At 40.4% G+C, this 12,839-nt stretch overlaps 1 protein-coding gene across 1 annotated transcript in view; it reads right to left on the bottom strand.

The window, feature by feature from the left end:
* SLC10A7 (solute carrier family 10 member 7) overlaps nt 1–12,839 on the bottom strand; it is a 212,518-nt gene that overhangs the window by 20,552 nt on the left and 179,127 nt on the right. The window contains exons 9-10 of the mRNA XM_006023737.2: nt 10,148–10,199; nt 7,990–8,063 (exon numbers count right to left, since the gene is read on the bottom strand). Coding sequence (XP_006023799.1) covers nt 7,990–8,063; nt 10,148–10,199 — 126 coding nt within the window. The remainder of the gene's footprint in view (nt 1–7,989; nt 8,064–10,147; nt 10,200–12,839) is intronic.

The raw sequence follows: 12,839 nt of genomic DNA, 5'->3' as shown, positions 1-12,839 counted from the left end.
AAATCCAAAAGCTGCAATGGCTCCAGCAGGACCCTACTGAGTCTAACTGTTTTGATGAAAATGGAAAGTACATCTTAGCCCTAACATAGCTTCCAGCCATCCAATGAATGCCCCTACTAACAAGATTTTCTCTCTTAGGTGCATGTGTGTCACTTAAAGATCCCTTCCTCAGTCAGAAATTGTGAAACTAAAACAAACTGGAGAAATGTGGGCTGGATAAAACTACTACAAGGTGAAGAGATAGCTGGCTCAATAGCTGTAAGCAAAGGGTAAATTATTAACAGGTCCAGGAAAGAATGGCAGGAGGTTCTGAGTGGAGTCCCACAGGAGTCTATCCTGTTCAGTGTGTTTATTAATGATGTACATGCTGGCATAGAAAGCTTCTTGAGCAAGTTTGCGGACAACATGAAACAGGGGAGGATTGTGAACATGCTGGAGGATGCGAGCGCACTTCAGGAAGAGCTCGACAGATTGGAAAGTTGGGCCAAAGCTAAAAGGATGAAGTTCAATGTGGACAAATGCAAGGTGCTACACCACAGGAGGAATAATCAAAAACACAAATACAAAATAGGGGACACCTGGTTGGATGGCAGCACTACGGAAAAGGACTTGGGAGTCTTGGTAGACCACAGACTTAATATGAGTCTGCAGCGTGATGCAGCTGGCACAAAAGGTGAATGTGGTTTTGGGCTCTATCAATAGAAGCATTAGGTGCAGAATACAGGAGGTGATAATGTCTCTCTGCTCAGCACTGGTTAGGCCTCATCTGGAGTACTGTGTGCAATTCCTGGCTCCACATTTTAAAAAGGATGTAGAGAAGTTAGAGAGGGCCCAGAGGTGGGCAACAAAGATGAACAAGGACTTGGAAGGCAAATCATACAAAGAGAGACTGAAGGAGCTAGGCATGTTCAGCTTGCAGAAAAGATGCTTAAAAGGGGACATGATAGCAGCCTTCAAATACCTGAAGAGCTGCCATAAAGAGGAGGGAAGCACCATTTCTTTCTTGCTGCAGGAAGGATGACACAGACCAACGGCTTGAATTGCAGCAAAGTAAATTTAGACTGGATATCTGGAAAAACTTCTTCAGTGTGAGAATACTGAGGGAGTAAAATAGACTGCTTAGGAAAGTTGTGGACTCTCCATCCCTGGAGGTGTTCAAGAAGAGGTTGGACAACCACTGGTCAGGGATGATCTAGGCGTAGCTATGCCTATTTTCTACCATGGATATTTCCCATGCTTCTAGGATTTGCTGGTTGCTCCTGAAACCTCCCCACAACTTTTTTTTCTGTTATATTTATCAGGGTGTTTTTAAACCTCCCCACAGGCACTGGGTATTGACTACAGCTAAGGCTAGGGGACTTCAACTGGGGTGTGCCATTATCCTGCTATGAGAAAAACTAGAGATTCCTGCCTAGAGGGTCTTGCCTCTCCACTCAGGGTCATACTGATCACCATATCTGGGGTCAGGATGGAATTTTATGCCACGGTCAGAATGGCGGTTTTTGTTTTTGCCTTCTTCTGTAGTGGGGGATGTGGTCCTCTACCTGGGAGCTCTTCGAGCATATGCCTACAACATTTTATAGAAGCAGAACACTTTGTAGAAGGATTTCCTCTGCTTTCCCTGTGGCAGGTTATGGTGTTAGGTCTACATTGTGTCAGGGTTGAGGGTAGTCTTATGTAGAGTTTAGATTATGGTTGTATGACATGGTTTGGATAGGGATGATCCTGCCTCAGGCAGATGATCTCTGGAGGTTTCTTCTAGCCCTGCTTCTCCTCTCAGACTCTAAAACCTATGTTAGATGATAATGAGGTACAAAGTGCAGGATTATGGGAAAGCAGATGATGACAAAGGCTCTGAAATGTAAAGACATAAAATGACTTGAAATCAAAGTTTAAATGGATCTCCAGGGTTATATGGTTGAAGTCCCTGCACAAATGCAGGATCCTACTCCTAAACCATTCTAGACAGATGACTACACAGACTTTTCTTGAAAACCTCTATTGAACAACATTCCACAACTTCCCTAGGCAGCTTGCTCCACTCTTCTACTGTCCTTACAATTATGAATTTTTTCCTGAGATTTAATCTAAATCTGTAGTTTAAAGCCAGTGCCTCTTGTCCTGCCCCCTGTGGCAAAGCAGAACAATTTTTCTCTCTCTCCTTTATGACAGCTGTTCAAATATTTAAAAACTCCTTTTTATGCCCTCTCTAAATCTCTTTATCTTTAACCCAAACTTACTTAGTTCTTCACATAGCTTGCATTCCAATTAAGTTATTAACTTCATGTTTTAAGAAGAACATAGAGAAACCTTTGGATCCTCTGCAATTTCTCTATGTTCTTAAAATATGTTGCTCAGAACTAGAGAGGGTATTCCAGCTAAGGCCCAACCAATGCCAAGTAGAGAGGTACTTACTGCCCATGCTCCATGCCTTGCACATGTTGCTTGTTAATGTAACTGAAAATCCCATTTGGATCTTTTGCAACAATATCACTTCTGGCTCATGTGGAGTTTCTGATCCACCATAACCTCTAGATCCTTCTTGACAGTGCTACTGCCAAACCATTCAGTCTCTCCCATTCAGTACCAAACCAATTTCCCTTATTTTCTCCCTTAGGAGTAGCATCCTGTATATGCTCTTGCTGAATTTCATTTTTCTGTCTATTGCCCTTCTTTCCAATTTATCAAAACCACTTTGAATTGTAATCCTATCCTCTAAAGTGCTTGCAACTGCTCCCACTTTTCTTTTGTCTATAAATGTAATCAGTTCACTCTGTTGTCCCACATCCATGTCATTAATTAAATGTTAAATAGCACCAGAACAGACCCCTGTGAAACGTCACTTGAGATCTCCTGCCTGTCCGACATCAATCAATTTATAGTTGTTCTTGCTTGTAGTTATTTTACCAATTATGTATCCACCTAACAGTAATTCTATATAGCTCATATTTCTCCTGCTAACTTATAAAAATGTCATCTGGAACTGTGTCAAACGCCTTCCTAAAATCCAGGTGTATTATGACCACTGCATTCACCACATCTAAGGAAACAACTACCATGCCCAAAAGGAAATGCATTTGATTTGGCATAATTTATTTTTAACAAATCCAGGTTGGCTGCCAGTGATTACCTCTTCATCCTCTAGATCAGTGCTTCTCAAACTATCTGATGTGGTGGATCGGCAATTTTTTTTCCAGTGGGCCAGGGACCCATGCCCAGTTCAGCCGGTGGCAGCAACTGCGTGTAACAGTGCTACACAAATACGCGACCGGCTGTTTCTTTCTCTTTCCTCACCTCACACGACGTGACGTCACCTGGACTGTTGGAAAGTACGAACTGTGGCGCTATGACATATCAATGTTATGCTTCTGAAAATATTTCTTTCTTTCCTGGCAACTCGCTGCGGACCAGCGACCGGTGGCTCGTGGACCGGCAGCGGTCTGCGGACCACCACTTTGAGAAGCACTGCTCTAGATATTTGAAGAATATTTTTAGAATTTAGCTAGTAACCCCCCAGCTACTGAAGTCAGTCTGATTAATCTCTAATTCCCTGGGTTCTCCTTTTTAAATGATGGGAATTATGTTTGCTTTTTTCTCATCCTCTTGGACCATGGCCCATCACTTATGAGTTTGCAAATATTATCAATTGTGGCTTCAAGATTTCTTCAGCTAGTTCCTTCAGCATTCAGGGATTACTTTTTTCAGACTCTACTTAAAAAATTTATTCAGATTATTAAAAGTTCTTTTACACGTTCTTCACTTATCATGGGGGCATGGATGAAGATTGAAGCAAAGTAGACACTGAGCACCTATCTTCCTTAAAGCTTCCATTAATAACTCACCTTATCTGCTGAGCCCTAACACCAGATCCCACAATATCCCTGGTTTTTGACTTTCATCTGACATATTTGTATAACGTTTTTGTTACTGCCTTTAACATTTGCCACTTGTAACTTGTGGGGGTTTTTTGTGCTTTCCTAATTCCTAATTTTATTCCCATATGTTCATGCTATTCCTTTTTTACTTCCTTAGTGACATGTTCTTCTTTCCACTGTTTGTATGTATCCATTTTGATTTTCAGGAAGCTTAAAGCCATCTCCTATAGAACCTAGTTTAAAGCCCTCTTCATCAGGTTAGCCACACTGGTTGCATCCAGACATGTGTGGACATTTGGTTCCCTGGGGACAATTGGTGGCTGCACACCTTAAGACTTTGACTTTAGTTCACCAAAATAAATACTTCTACTACTTAAGAGCATTTATGTAACTTGGAAGCTTGAATTACATTAACTTAAGACAGCGCTGGCCAACTTCTATGCTGCATGCCATAGGGGCTGCAAATTAACCTCTTGTGCACAGCATACAGCCTGTGAGTTAGCCAGCCCTGATTTAAAAATGTGACAATAGAAAGAAAATAGGAAAATGTACCCTTAACTGGAAAAAAATCCATTAAGGACTTTTAAACAATCTATTGTCAATCATACCTAACATTCTGCATTTTTTATAGTTGGAGTAGGTAGTAGCCACTTATTTTCTTCTGAACAAAACACCTACAAGTTGTAGTTATTCAAGTACTTGAGGGTTTAAATTAAAAAACAAAATATTGCTGAGTCTGCTTGTTTATTTTTCCTGCAGTGACTGATGGCCAGTAATTTGCTCTCTTTTGAAAATACAATAATCCCCTACATCTGACTGCAACTATGTGCAAATATAGGCAACAACCCTGCAGTATTGTTTTAGATGAACCATACTGATAGCTCTGCACTTCCTTCAGGCCTCTTCTTTCTTGCTGAATGAACTCCAGGGAATGGCATCATGTCGGGCTTTCCAGATGGATTATGTGAAGCCATAGCTCAATGTCATTTTCAATAGCAAGACTCATAATTAAAGGTCAAATAGTCACTTCATCTGCAATCAATCAATAGAAGAAGTACTAATACTAAGTACTAATCAATCAATGGCAAATGCACTAATAAAAGCCATGAATCAAATGCCTGCATATGTGTGTGCTCATATGAACTGTGCATGTATATGGGGAGGGAGTAAGGGGAAGAAAGAACAAAGTGTGGGTGAATAAGCCAGAGGGTATTGTGGGTACTGCATTTATCCACTCTATAAGTTTGTAGGCCTGACTCACTAGGTAACTGAAATATAATTAAATATTATTGTATGCGTCTACCTGATGTAGTCTATTTATAAATCACTGAAAGTTTCATTTAAATTAGGCAATATGAATCAGTTTGTGATATTAAATTAAAAATATAAAAAGACCTAGTCAGTATAATTTGTCTTTATGCAAACATGCCCTATATCCCGATCTTTGAGGAAAAAAATCTGTGTCAAGTAGTCTGTCTACAAAATAAAACTCAGCATGTGTAAACATCACTCATCTCAGTGCAGAGTGAGCACTTTTCCACAGTTTCAACAGTGGAAGTGGCAGTTCGCCTCATGAGCATGCACTGCATGGGAATTACTTGGTTTCATAACATGGTGTGGGAGAAAGTGCCTTATACAAGTCTTCTCATGCTTTTCCTTTTACCACTTCTAAAGCTTTAAAGCTGTCATTTCTTCTTCCTCTTTTGTTGGTTCCCTTCTAAATTCCCTAGGGAATGGATGAGAAGCACCTACTGGAGCTCTAAATGCCAACAAATGCCAAGCTAAGAGAAATCAATCTTAGGCCTAACAGTGAAACTGCAGTTGTAGGAGGTCACTTATATACTACCAGCTGAATAGCGGCACTAGAGCCTTGAAGGTAAACAGAAACAAATCCTTCCCGATGGGCTTGAAGGAAAATGTTAACCATGGTGATGGAACACAGAAAGAGATGTAATCCCTGACCATTCAGAGCTTGCAATGAAACTTGTAAATAAGCAGCCAGTGCAAAAAAAGCAAAGCATGAGTCATATCCTCCTAGTGATGTGCCCACTGGAGAGGCAAACCTCAGCATGAGGCACCAGTTGGAATGTCTGAGTGCTCTTTAATGATAAGCTCAAAATGAAGCAATCCACCCTGAAGTTAAAAAAAAGAAGGTAAAAATAGTACTGTGACAAAATCTGAGTAGAAGAGGTGGGACTCCAACACTGTGCAACCTACCAACACTATTAACTCCTATTAATTTGTGTATCCACCACTAGAAAACATAAATGTTATCAGAAGGAAGACTATGAGAGGCAGTAGATGATCCATATACATCTATTTGTAAGTAGTTGACACAAGAATAGCTAGCAAGAGAGGAATATAGCGTGCTCATTTTCAGTGAAAGCAATCCCAAGAGATATCTCAAATTTAAATAAAGATTTCTTCTGTATCAGAGGTTACACAAGTGTATACAGTTCCCATACAAAAATCACACAATAATGAAAAAGAATCTTCAACCATTGCACATATATATGAGCTTGAATGCATGTAGCATTTATTTTATGTCATAGTTGTACCGTAGGTCCACAAGTTCCTTACTATAATCACGTGTTGTGATGCACTAGTGCTGAAGTGCAGTGCTATTTAAGGTCTGACTTTATACTCAAAGCAGCAGAAACTAATTTGGTAAAAAATAATTCAAAATACTACAGCAGAGTCAAAAAAGAAATCAAATACCACATTTTCATGCATATAACTTTTTCTCCAAAACCAGTCGGTGGCAATTGGGGCAAACGTGAGAAGCACGGCTCTGCACAGGTACGGAAATTTGGTGGCGGGGGTGTGGTGGCAGCATTAATTACTGGAGCTCTAGAAGCCATAGCAATTAACACTTCCACTGCTCCCCCCACTGCCAAATTTCCAGATGTATGGGGAGCTCCATCTGGCTGAATGATATAACCCCACATACTGGATCAGGTTGGTGCGTGCGGTCAGTTTGCAGCTGGACCTGGCACCCAGGATCACACTTGGCACTCCAGTTCCAGGGCCATGTGTCACACTGGCTCCAGGAGAGAAAGCATTGGTCAATCAGACACCAGGACTGAAGGCTGCTCTGTCTGCTGCTTTCTATCTGGCTGTGAAGGCGTGGGACATGAGGGAAGATAGGCAGGGGTGGCTGCAGCTTGGCTCCAGGCACCAGCCCTGCGAGCCTTCCCAAATATAATGTAGCTATATTTTAATTGTGTTTTTTAAATTTCTACCATAACATGTCTGTTATCAATAAGGAATTTTGAATGAAAAATACTTCAGTCATGTTTTAGACTAATGAATCATAATAAATAAAACATGCAGCCCAAAGATAAAGAAAAATGCACTTCTCAAGATAAATATACTGAATTTGGTAAAACTAAGCATAAAACAGTACTGTCCATGGTGGTTTGTTTCCAAGTATGTTAAATACTTTATATTTGCCTTGGGCTAACCAGTTTTGAACAATAATACCTTTATTGTGCGACTACATAAGAATAACTGAGAACACTATCAGTAATGAACCTCAAACTTTATCAATATTGGATTAGTGATGGAACATCAAAAACAGGAAATAAAATAGCTTTCTTTAAAGGAGGAACACATTAATGGTTTAACAGTACTACTACTGATATCCCAGTTCAGAAGACTATGCTGTCTTCCTGTTAATAAACATTTATTTTCCCTGTGCAAAAATGTTATAATTTATATAGGCAGACAAGGTTCTTTAGGTGAATCTAATATCTTTTATTAGACCAACTTAAATAGTTGGGAAACAATTATTAAGCAAGCTTTTGGGTTTAATAATTGTTTTCCAACTATTTAAGTTGGTCTAATAAAAGATATCAGATTCACGCAAAGAACCTTGTCTGCCTATGTCCTTAGACCAACATGGCTACAACATACACCCATATAATTTATATATGGGTGCTATTAATGTTAATATTATAATATTAATATTAATATTAATAGCTATGCTATTAAGGGTACTTGCTGTTGCACTGAACCAGAGAGCTACTTTGATTTAAAAAAATAACAAACTTAACTACAAATACTATTAAGGTTTCATCAAAAAAGCTAAACTTGATCTCTCACACTGACTTACCCAAGGTGAGGGATTTGTGTGTAGAACAGAAAATGATAGCCACTGTGTCTGCTGGCGTGAAACCAGAGTTGTTCCTAGAAAGAAAGAGTTTTAATAATCCTTGTTAGTAAAAGCCTTCTTAAAACATCATTGATCAAATGTACTACTTTAAGTACCCATATGCATGTTCATATCACTTTGATCAGTACTAGTGACAGAAATAATTCTACCCACAAATGAACAGTAGTGTTTGATTTTTTTTTTTAACAGAATTGTTTCTCAGTTGTGGCAAACTCTCTCGTGAATACATTCCCACAAGAAACATGCAGCATTCTAAACAAGCTGTATGTAGGACACAATTTTATTTCAGGCCAGGTTACTTTTTCAAACATTCTGTATGGCATTAGTGACCAGCTCATCTTTGAAATAATGCCCAACAGGCAGTTTCTATTTTCAGTGGATAATGCTATCAATTTTATTATCCAAACAGTATATGAAACTAAATTTCAATAGCTGCATATAAGGAGATATGGATATCTACATCTCTATTAAGAATCTGGGGTCAGGACTGATGGTATAAAATTAAAGCCAAGAAGGGTGAAAAAAATGATGAAATCTGTGTACCAAACGTATGCACAGAAATCTGACTACTGCCTAACAGAGGTGTATTATTGCTCATGCAAGGTCACACCTTCAATCCAAATGGGACAGAGATTTTTCTGAGATTCAAAATATGTATTTACTAGACTTGTGGTGCTCAACCTTTTGGCACCTTGGGCAGGATGAATGGCATGCGGCCAGTCCATGGGCTGGATCCTGTGGGAGGGGTTGGTCCAGCAGCTTGCAGGACTCCCTATGCATCTGGAAATTTGGCAGCAAGGGAAGCAGTGGAAGTGTGAATTGCCAGAGTGCTAGAAGGTCCCTGCTGCCTACGCTCCCTCTTCTCAACCATATGCTCAGCAGTGGACGAAGGGGGCTTCAGGGAAGGCGTATGGTTGAGGTACAGGGCACTCTGGCACTCCCTGGTCAGCAGAATGAAATATAAGGGATGTTCCAGTCAGTGTAAGTCAAAGTATGCACACCCCTGCTCTAACATTCACCGGTAATGAGTTTGGCGCTCATTTGGTACCAGGGAAGATGGAAAAAGTGACACCACTTTGCTTCCCTAACCTCAGGTGCAGCAAACCTGAGATCAACACAAGATAATCAAAATCAATGTCTTCCAAAATTTTTCATAGCAAATTTGCTTAGTTTACAAATACAGAGACAAGAGTCAGCTAAGTGAAAGTACTGAGAAATACTGAAGAGATATTAGGGATGTGTGAAGTGGGCCCTATTTGATTTGGATTTGGCCCGATTTGATTCATCCAAATCTAAAGATTCAATGCTGATTTGGAGAATCAGCGATTCAGACACAGACACAGCTTAAAATGCTTTTTCTACATACCTCGAGGTACCAGGCGCGGCTCGTGAACACTGCCATGCTGGGGCGGATGGAGCATTCCACGTGAGCGCTGGGGGGGCACGCCGGCTGCCACACGCCGGCTGCTACATGAACGCTGTCCATTCCACGTGGACTTCCAGTCCACTTCTGGATTTGCTGGGGAGCACGTGGGGGGCCCCTCTGTGCCCCCTGGCTCAGCGATCAGCTGCAGGGGGACCCCGGGTGCCCCCTCAGATCCAGGGGGCAACAGTTGTTGAGCTGAGGGGACGCAGGGGGCCCCCCCGCATGATGTCCGGGGGACCCGGAAGTGAACTGGAAGTGCTTATGGTCCACTTCCGGGTCTGCTATCGAGCACACTGGGGAACCTCCTGCGCTTCTGTGGGACGCTCCATGTGCCCCAGCACTGCAGCATTCATGAACCGCCTGTTACCTAGAGGTATGTAGTAAAAACATTTAAAGCTGTGTCTATGTCTGAATCGCCGAATCTCTCCAAATCGATTTGGAGGGTTCCGATTCAATTCGGAGAGATTAAAGGGTCCTCTGATTTGATTCAGATTTGGAGATTCAGCCACCGAATCGAATCAGCAACCGAAGCTTCACACAGCCCTAAGATATATCTATCTGAATTTATGTATTGTAAATATATAATTACACACACACAAATATATTACGATTATACTGTACTGTACAAATACTGAAAATATCTAAACATTCTGTTTAATTCCAATCACATACCTGGTAGAAAAGAGGAAAGTTACAAACATGAAGCTCAGTTGTATAGAGAATACTGAAAAATAAATATTTAAAATTTAAGTTTACATGTTAGAAATACAAAAAAAAAAATAAATCACATAAACCTCTATATTATGTTTTATGTAAATGCCTCATAGTGGCATAAGGGACCAAATTATACCACTCTCATTGCATCTAGACAGGAGCTGTACTGCGAAGTTGATTGACTACCTCCACAGTAAAGTGTCACCATCTACATGTGCCATAGAATAGTACTGTTTGGGACAAGTACTATCTTACAGTGGTGTAATTTACACCACTGCAATGCATGTGTAGATGGTGACCAGGGCTGGCTGGGGCACAAGGGTGCTACACTGCTGGCTGCCTGCTGGCAAGCCCCACATTGTAGCACCCTGGTGCCCCTGCCAGCTCCTCTGCTGGCCTGGGGCTTCTCCGCCCCAACTTGAATTGCTAATCCTGGGCATATGTATATACTGTGCCCAGAAGCAGCTCATTCCAGCATGAACTGCGCCCAAGTTTATTGTGTGGGGGTAACTGCATATGTAGATGCACCCTCTGACTTTCAGGGATGGACCAAATGGATGCAGAGAAATCTGATTACTGCCTAACCTGTGGACATTTAAAGGCTGATAAATAGGACAATTATTTCTGAAGACGCAACAGGCATCACCATGTCTGAGGAAGCATTTCTTTAGCAAAATCCATTACTGTGTTTATAGCAGCATTTTCACAAGTAATGCCTCCCAATAAAGTACTCCTCAACATGGTGTCAAATTGACAGAAGTTCACTGGTGAATACTATGCATCCAGTTCCAAAATTCTGCTTGATAGGAATGATGACAGTACCACCTGTCTGACATACTGCAGGAGCAATGTATTTTAATTTAGCCCATACTTAATGGACTGCAAAAACAGTGCGTAAGCACGAATACTTCAGACATATAAACATGCATGCATGGTAGATAACCCTTCTGATCAACGCCTGTATTTTCTATTGACATTAATAGGAGATGAAAATATTACCTATTTTCATTCAGTTTGGATCAAGGCCAATTCCTGAACCAAACAGCATTCACAGCTGTTCAACACAGCTGAGTTTTTTTAGGTGTGGATGGGTTCCCGAGACGGACTATGCTCTCAGACAGTTTAGTATGCATGTGGCAAGCCAAACTGGCACCTTCCTTTGGTGTGGATTCTGAGACCAATGCAATATACTCCCCACGTGGGAAAAGGGGTCTTTAGGGAATCACATGAGGGAAGTGAGCACCATCTCAAACATGACAGCCCTTGTGTGCAGGAACTCCCTTGGCTGTGCGATATCTGAAGAACCTGCAGTCACAGACATACCTCCTTATGGGAGGTCAGAAAGACAAGACTGGGTCTATGCAGAATTTTATATTTACCATTTTATTTTTATATTTAGTTTTATGTTTATCAAATACCTTCTGGTATTTGATAAACATTTGCTGGCAGAACCTGGGTATGGATTGACTGTGAAACTAGTGTGCCCTACAGTACAATGTAATCCAAAGCAATAATATGGCACTACCTCCAGTTAATAAGCAGGCAGAACAATAGGGATGGTAACTATCAGTGATATTCCCCAGTTACAGTAAGAATTTTCTGAGATGGTGAAACTAAAATTTTTTGCCTCACATGGTATTTTTCTTTGGCCTAAATGTATTAATTTAAGATGCACTAAAAAAAAATCCGTTTCATAACAAGTTCCTGCCACTTTCACGTTATGTACAGTTTACTGCAGTTATTATAACATGAAAATGACAATAAAACAGTCATCTGGAGAATAAGAAATGCAACTTCCTCCCAAACTCTTCCGGCCAAATTTAGCTCTTATATAACATCTCACACAGCCAATATTTCCACTAGAGTTGTACAGATTCTAATATTAGAAAATTTGACTTGTTCATCTCATCAACTTGCCTTATTTCTCAATATTCGCCACATTCTGAAATGAAGCAATTCTTTACCTGTAGAAAGTATTAGCTGTATGTTTTAAAGTTTATGTAAAAATTTTTGCTAAGGAATTTTGGTGCACACTGGAATTGTATAAGGACTGAAAATTATATAATTCAAAAGAAACAAAAAAAATCCTCCTCAGAAAGAATTGAGTCTGTATGATTTTAACAATTTAAGGAAACAATGTTGTGCTGATCGTTGCTTTTAATTCTGAATATGGTAAATGTGTAGACTAGCTTTGCAGAGGGCATGAGAAACAATGGAAGGAGCTGGACTATAAGAGCTAGAGAAAGATACACCCACCAATCTGAAATAACAGCTTTGCTTATTTTTCACACTAGTTGACACCTCAGCAACATGAGGTTTTCTCAGTTTTCCCTTTACTTTCTTTACATTTTAATTGAGTGTTCAGAGCATAACTAAGAGGGGGACGGTTGACTTTGTGGGGAAGGTGCAAAAATAGGCATTGCTGCATCTGGTTGCTAGCTGCACCACCAGTACTGGTAGCATGGGTAGCTGGTGCTACCCAGTGCATTGTCATTGCCCAGGGCATGAAGTTTCCCCATTACGCCTCTGAGTATGTCTATTTTTCATCCAAATTATTTTTTAAACATTTCTTTCCCATCACTTTTAAAAAAGCCTGTAAGATGCAGACTCTATTTGCTCTCAGCTTAAAATGTTGATTTTTAGTTTGCTA

Source organism: Alligator sinensis, unplaced genomic scaffold (genome assembly GCF_000455745.1).
Source record: "Alligator sinensis unplaced genomic scaffold, ASM45574v1 scaffold169_2, whole genome shotgun sequence".
NCBI classification, from domain to species: domain Eukaryota; kingdom Metazoa; phylum Chordata; order Crocodylia; family Alligatoridae; genus Alligator; species Alligator sinensis.
This window is presented reverse-complemented; position numbering and strand designations above follow the sequence as displayed.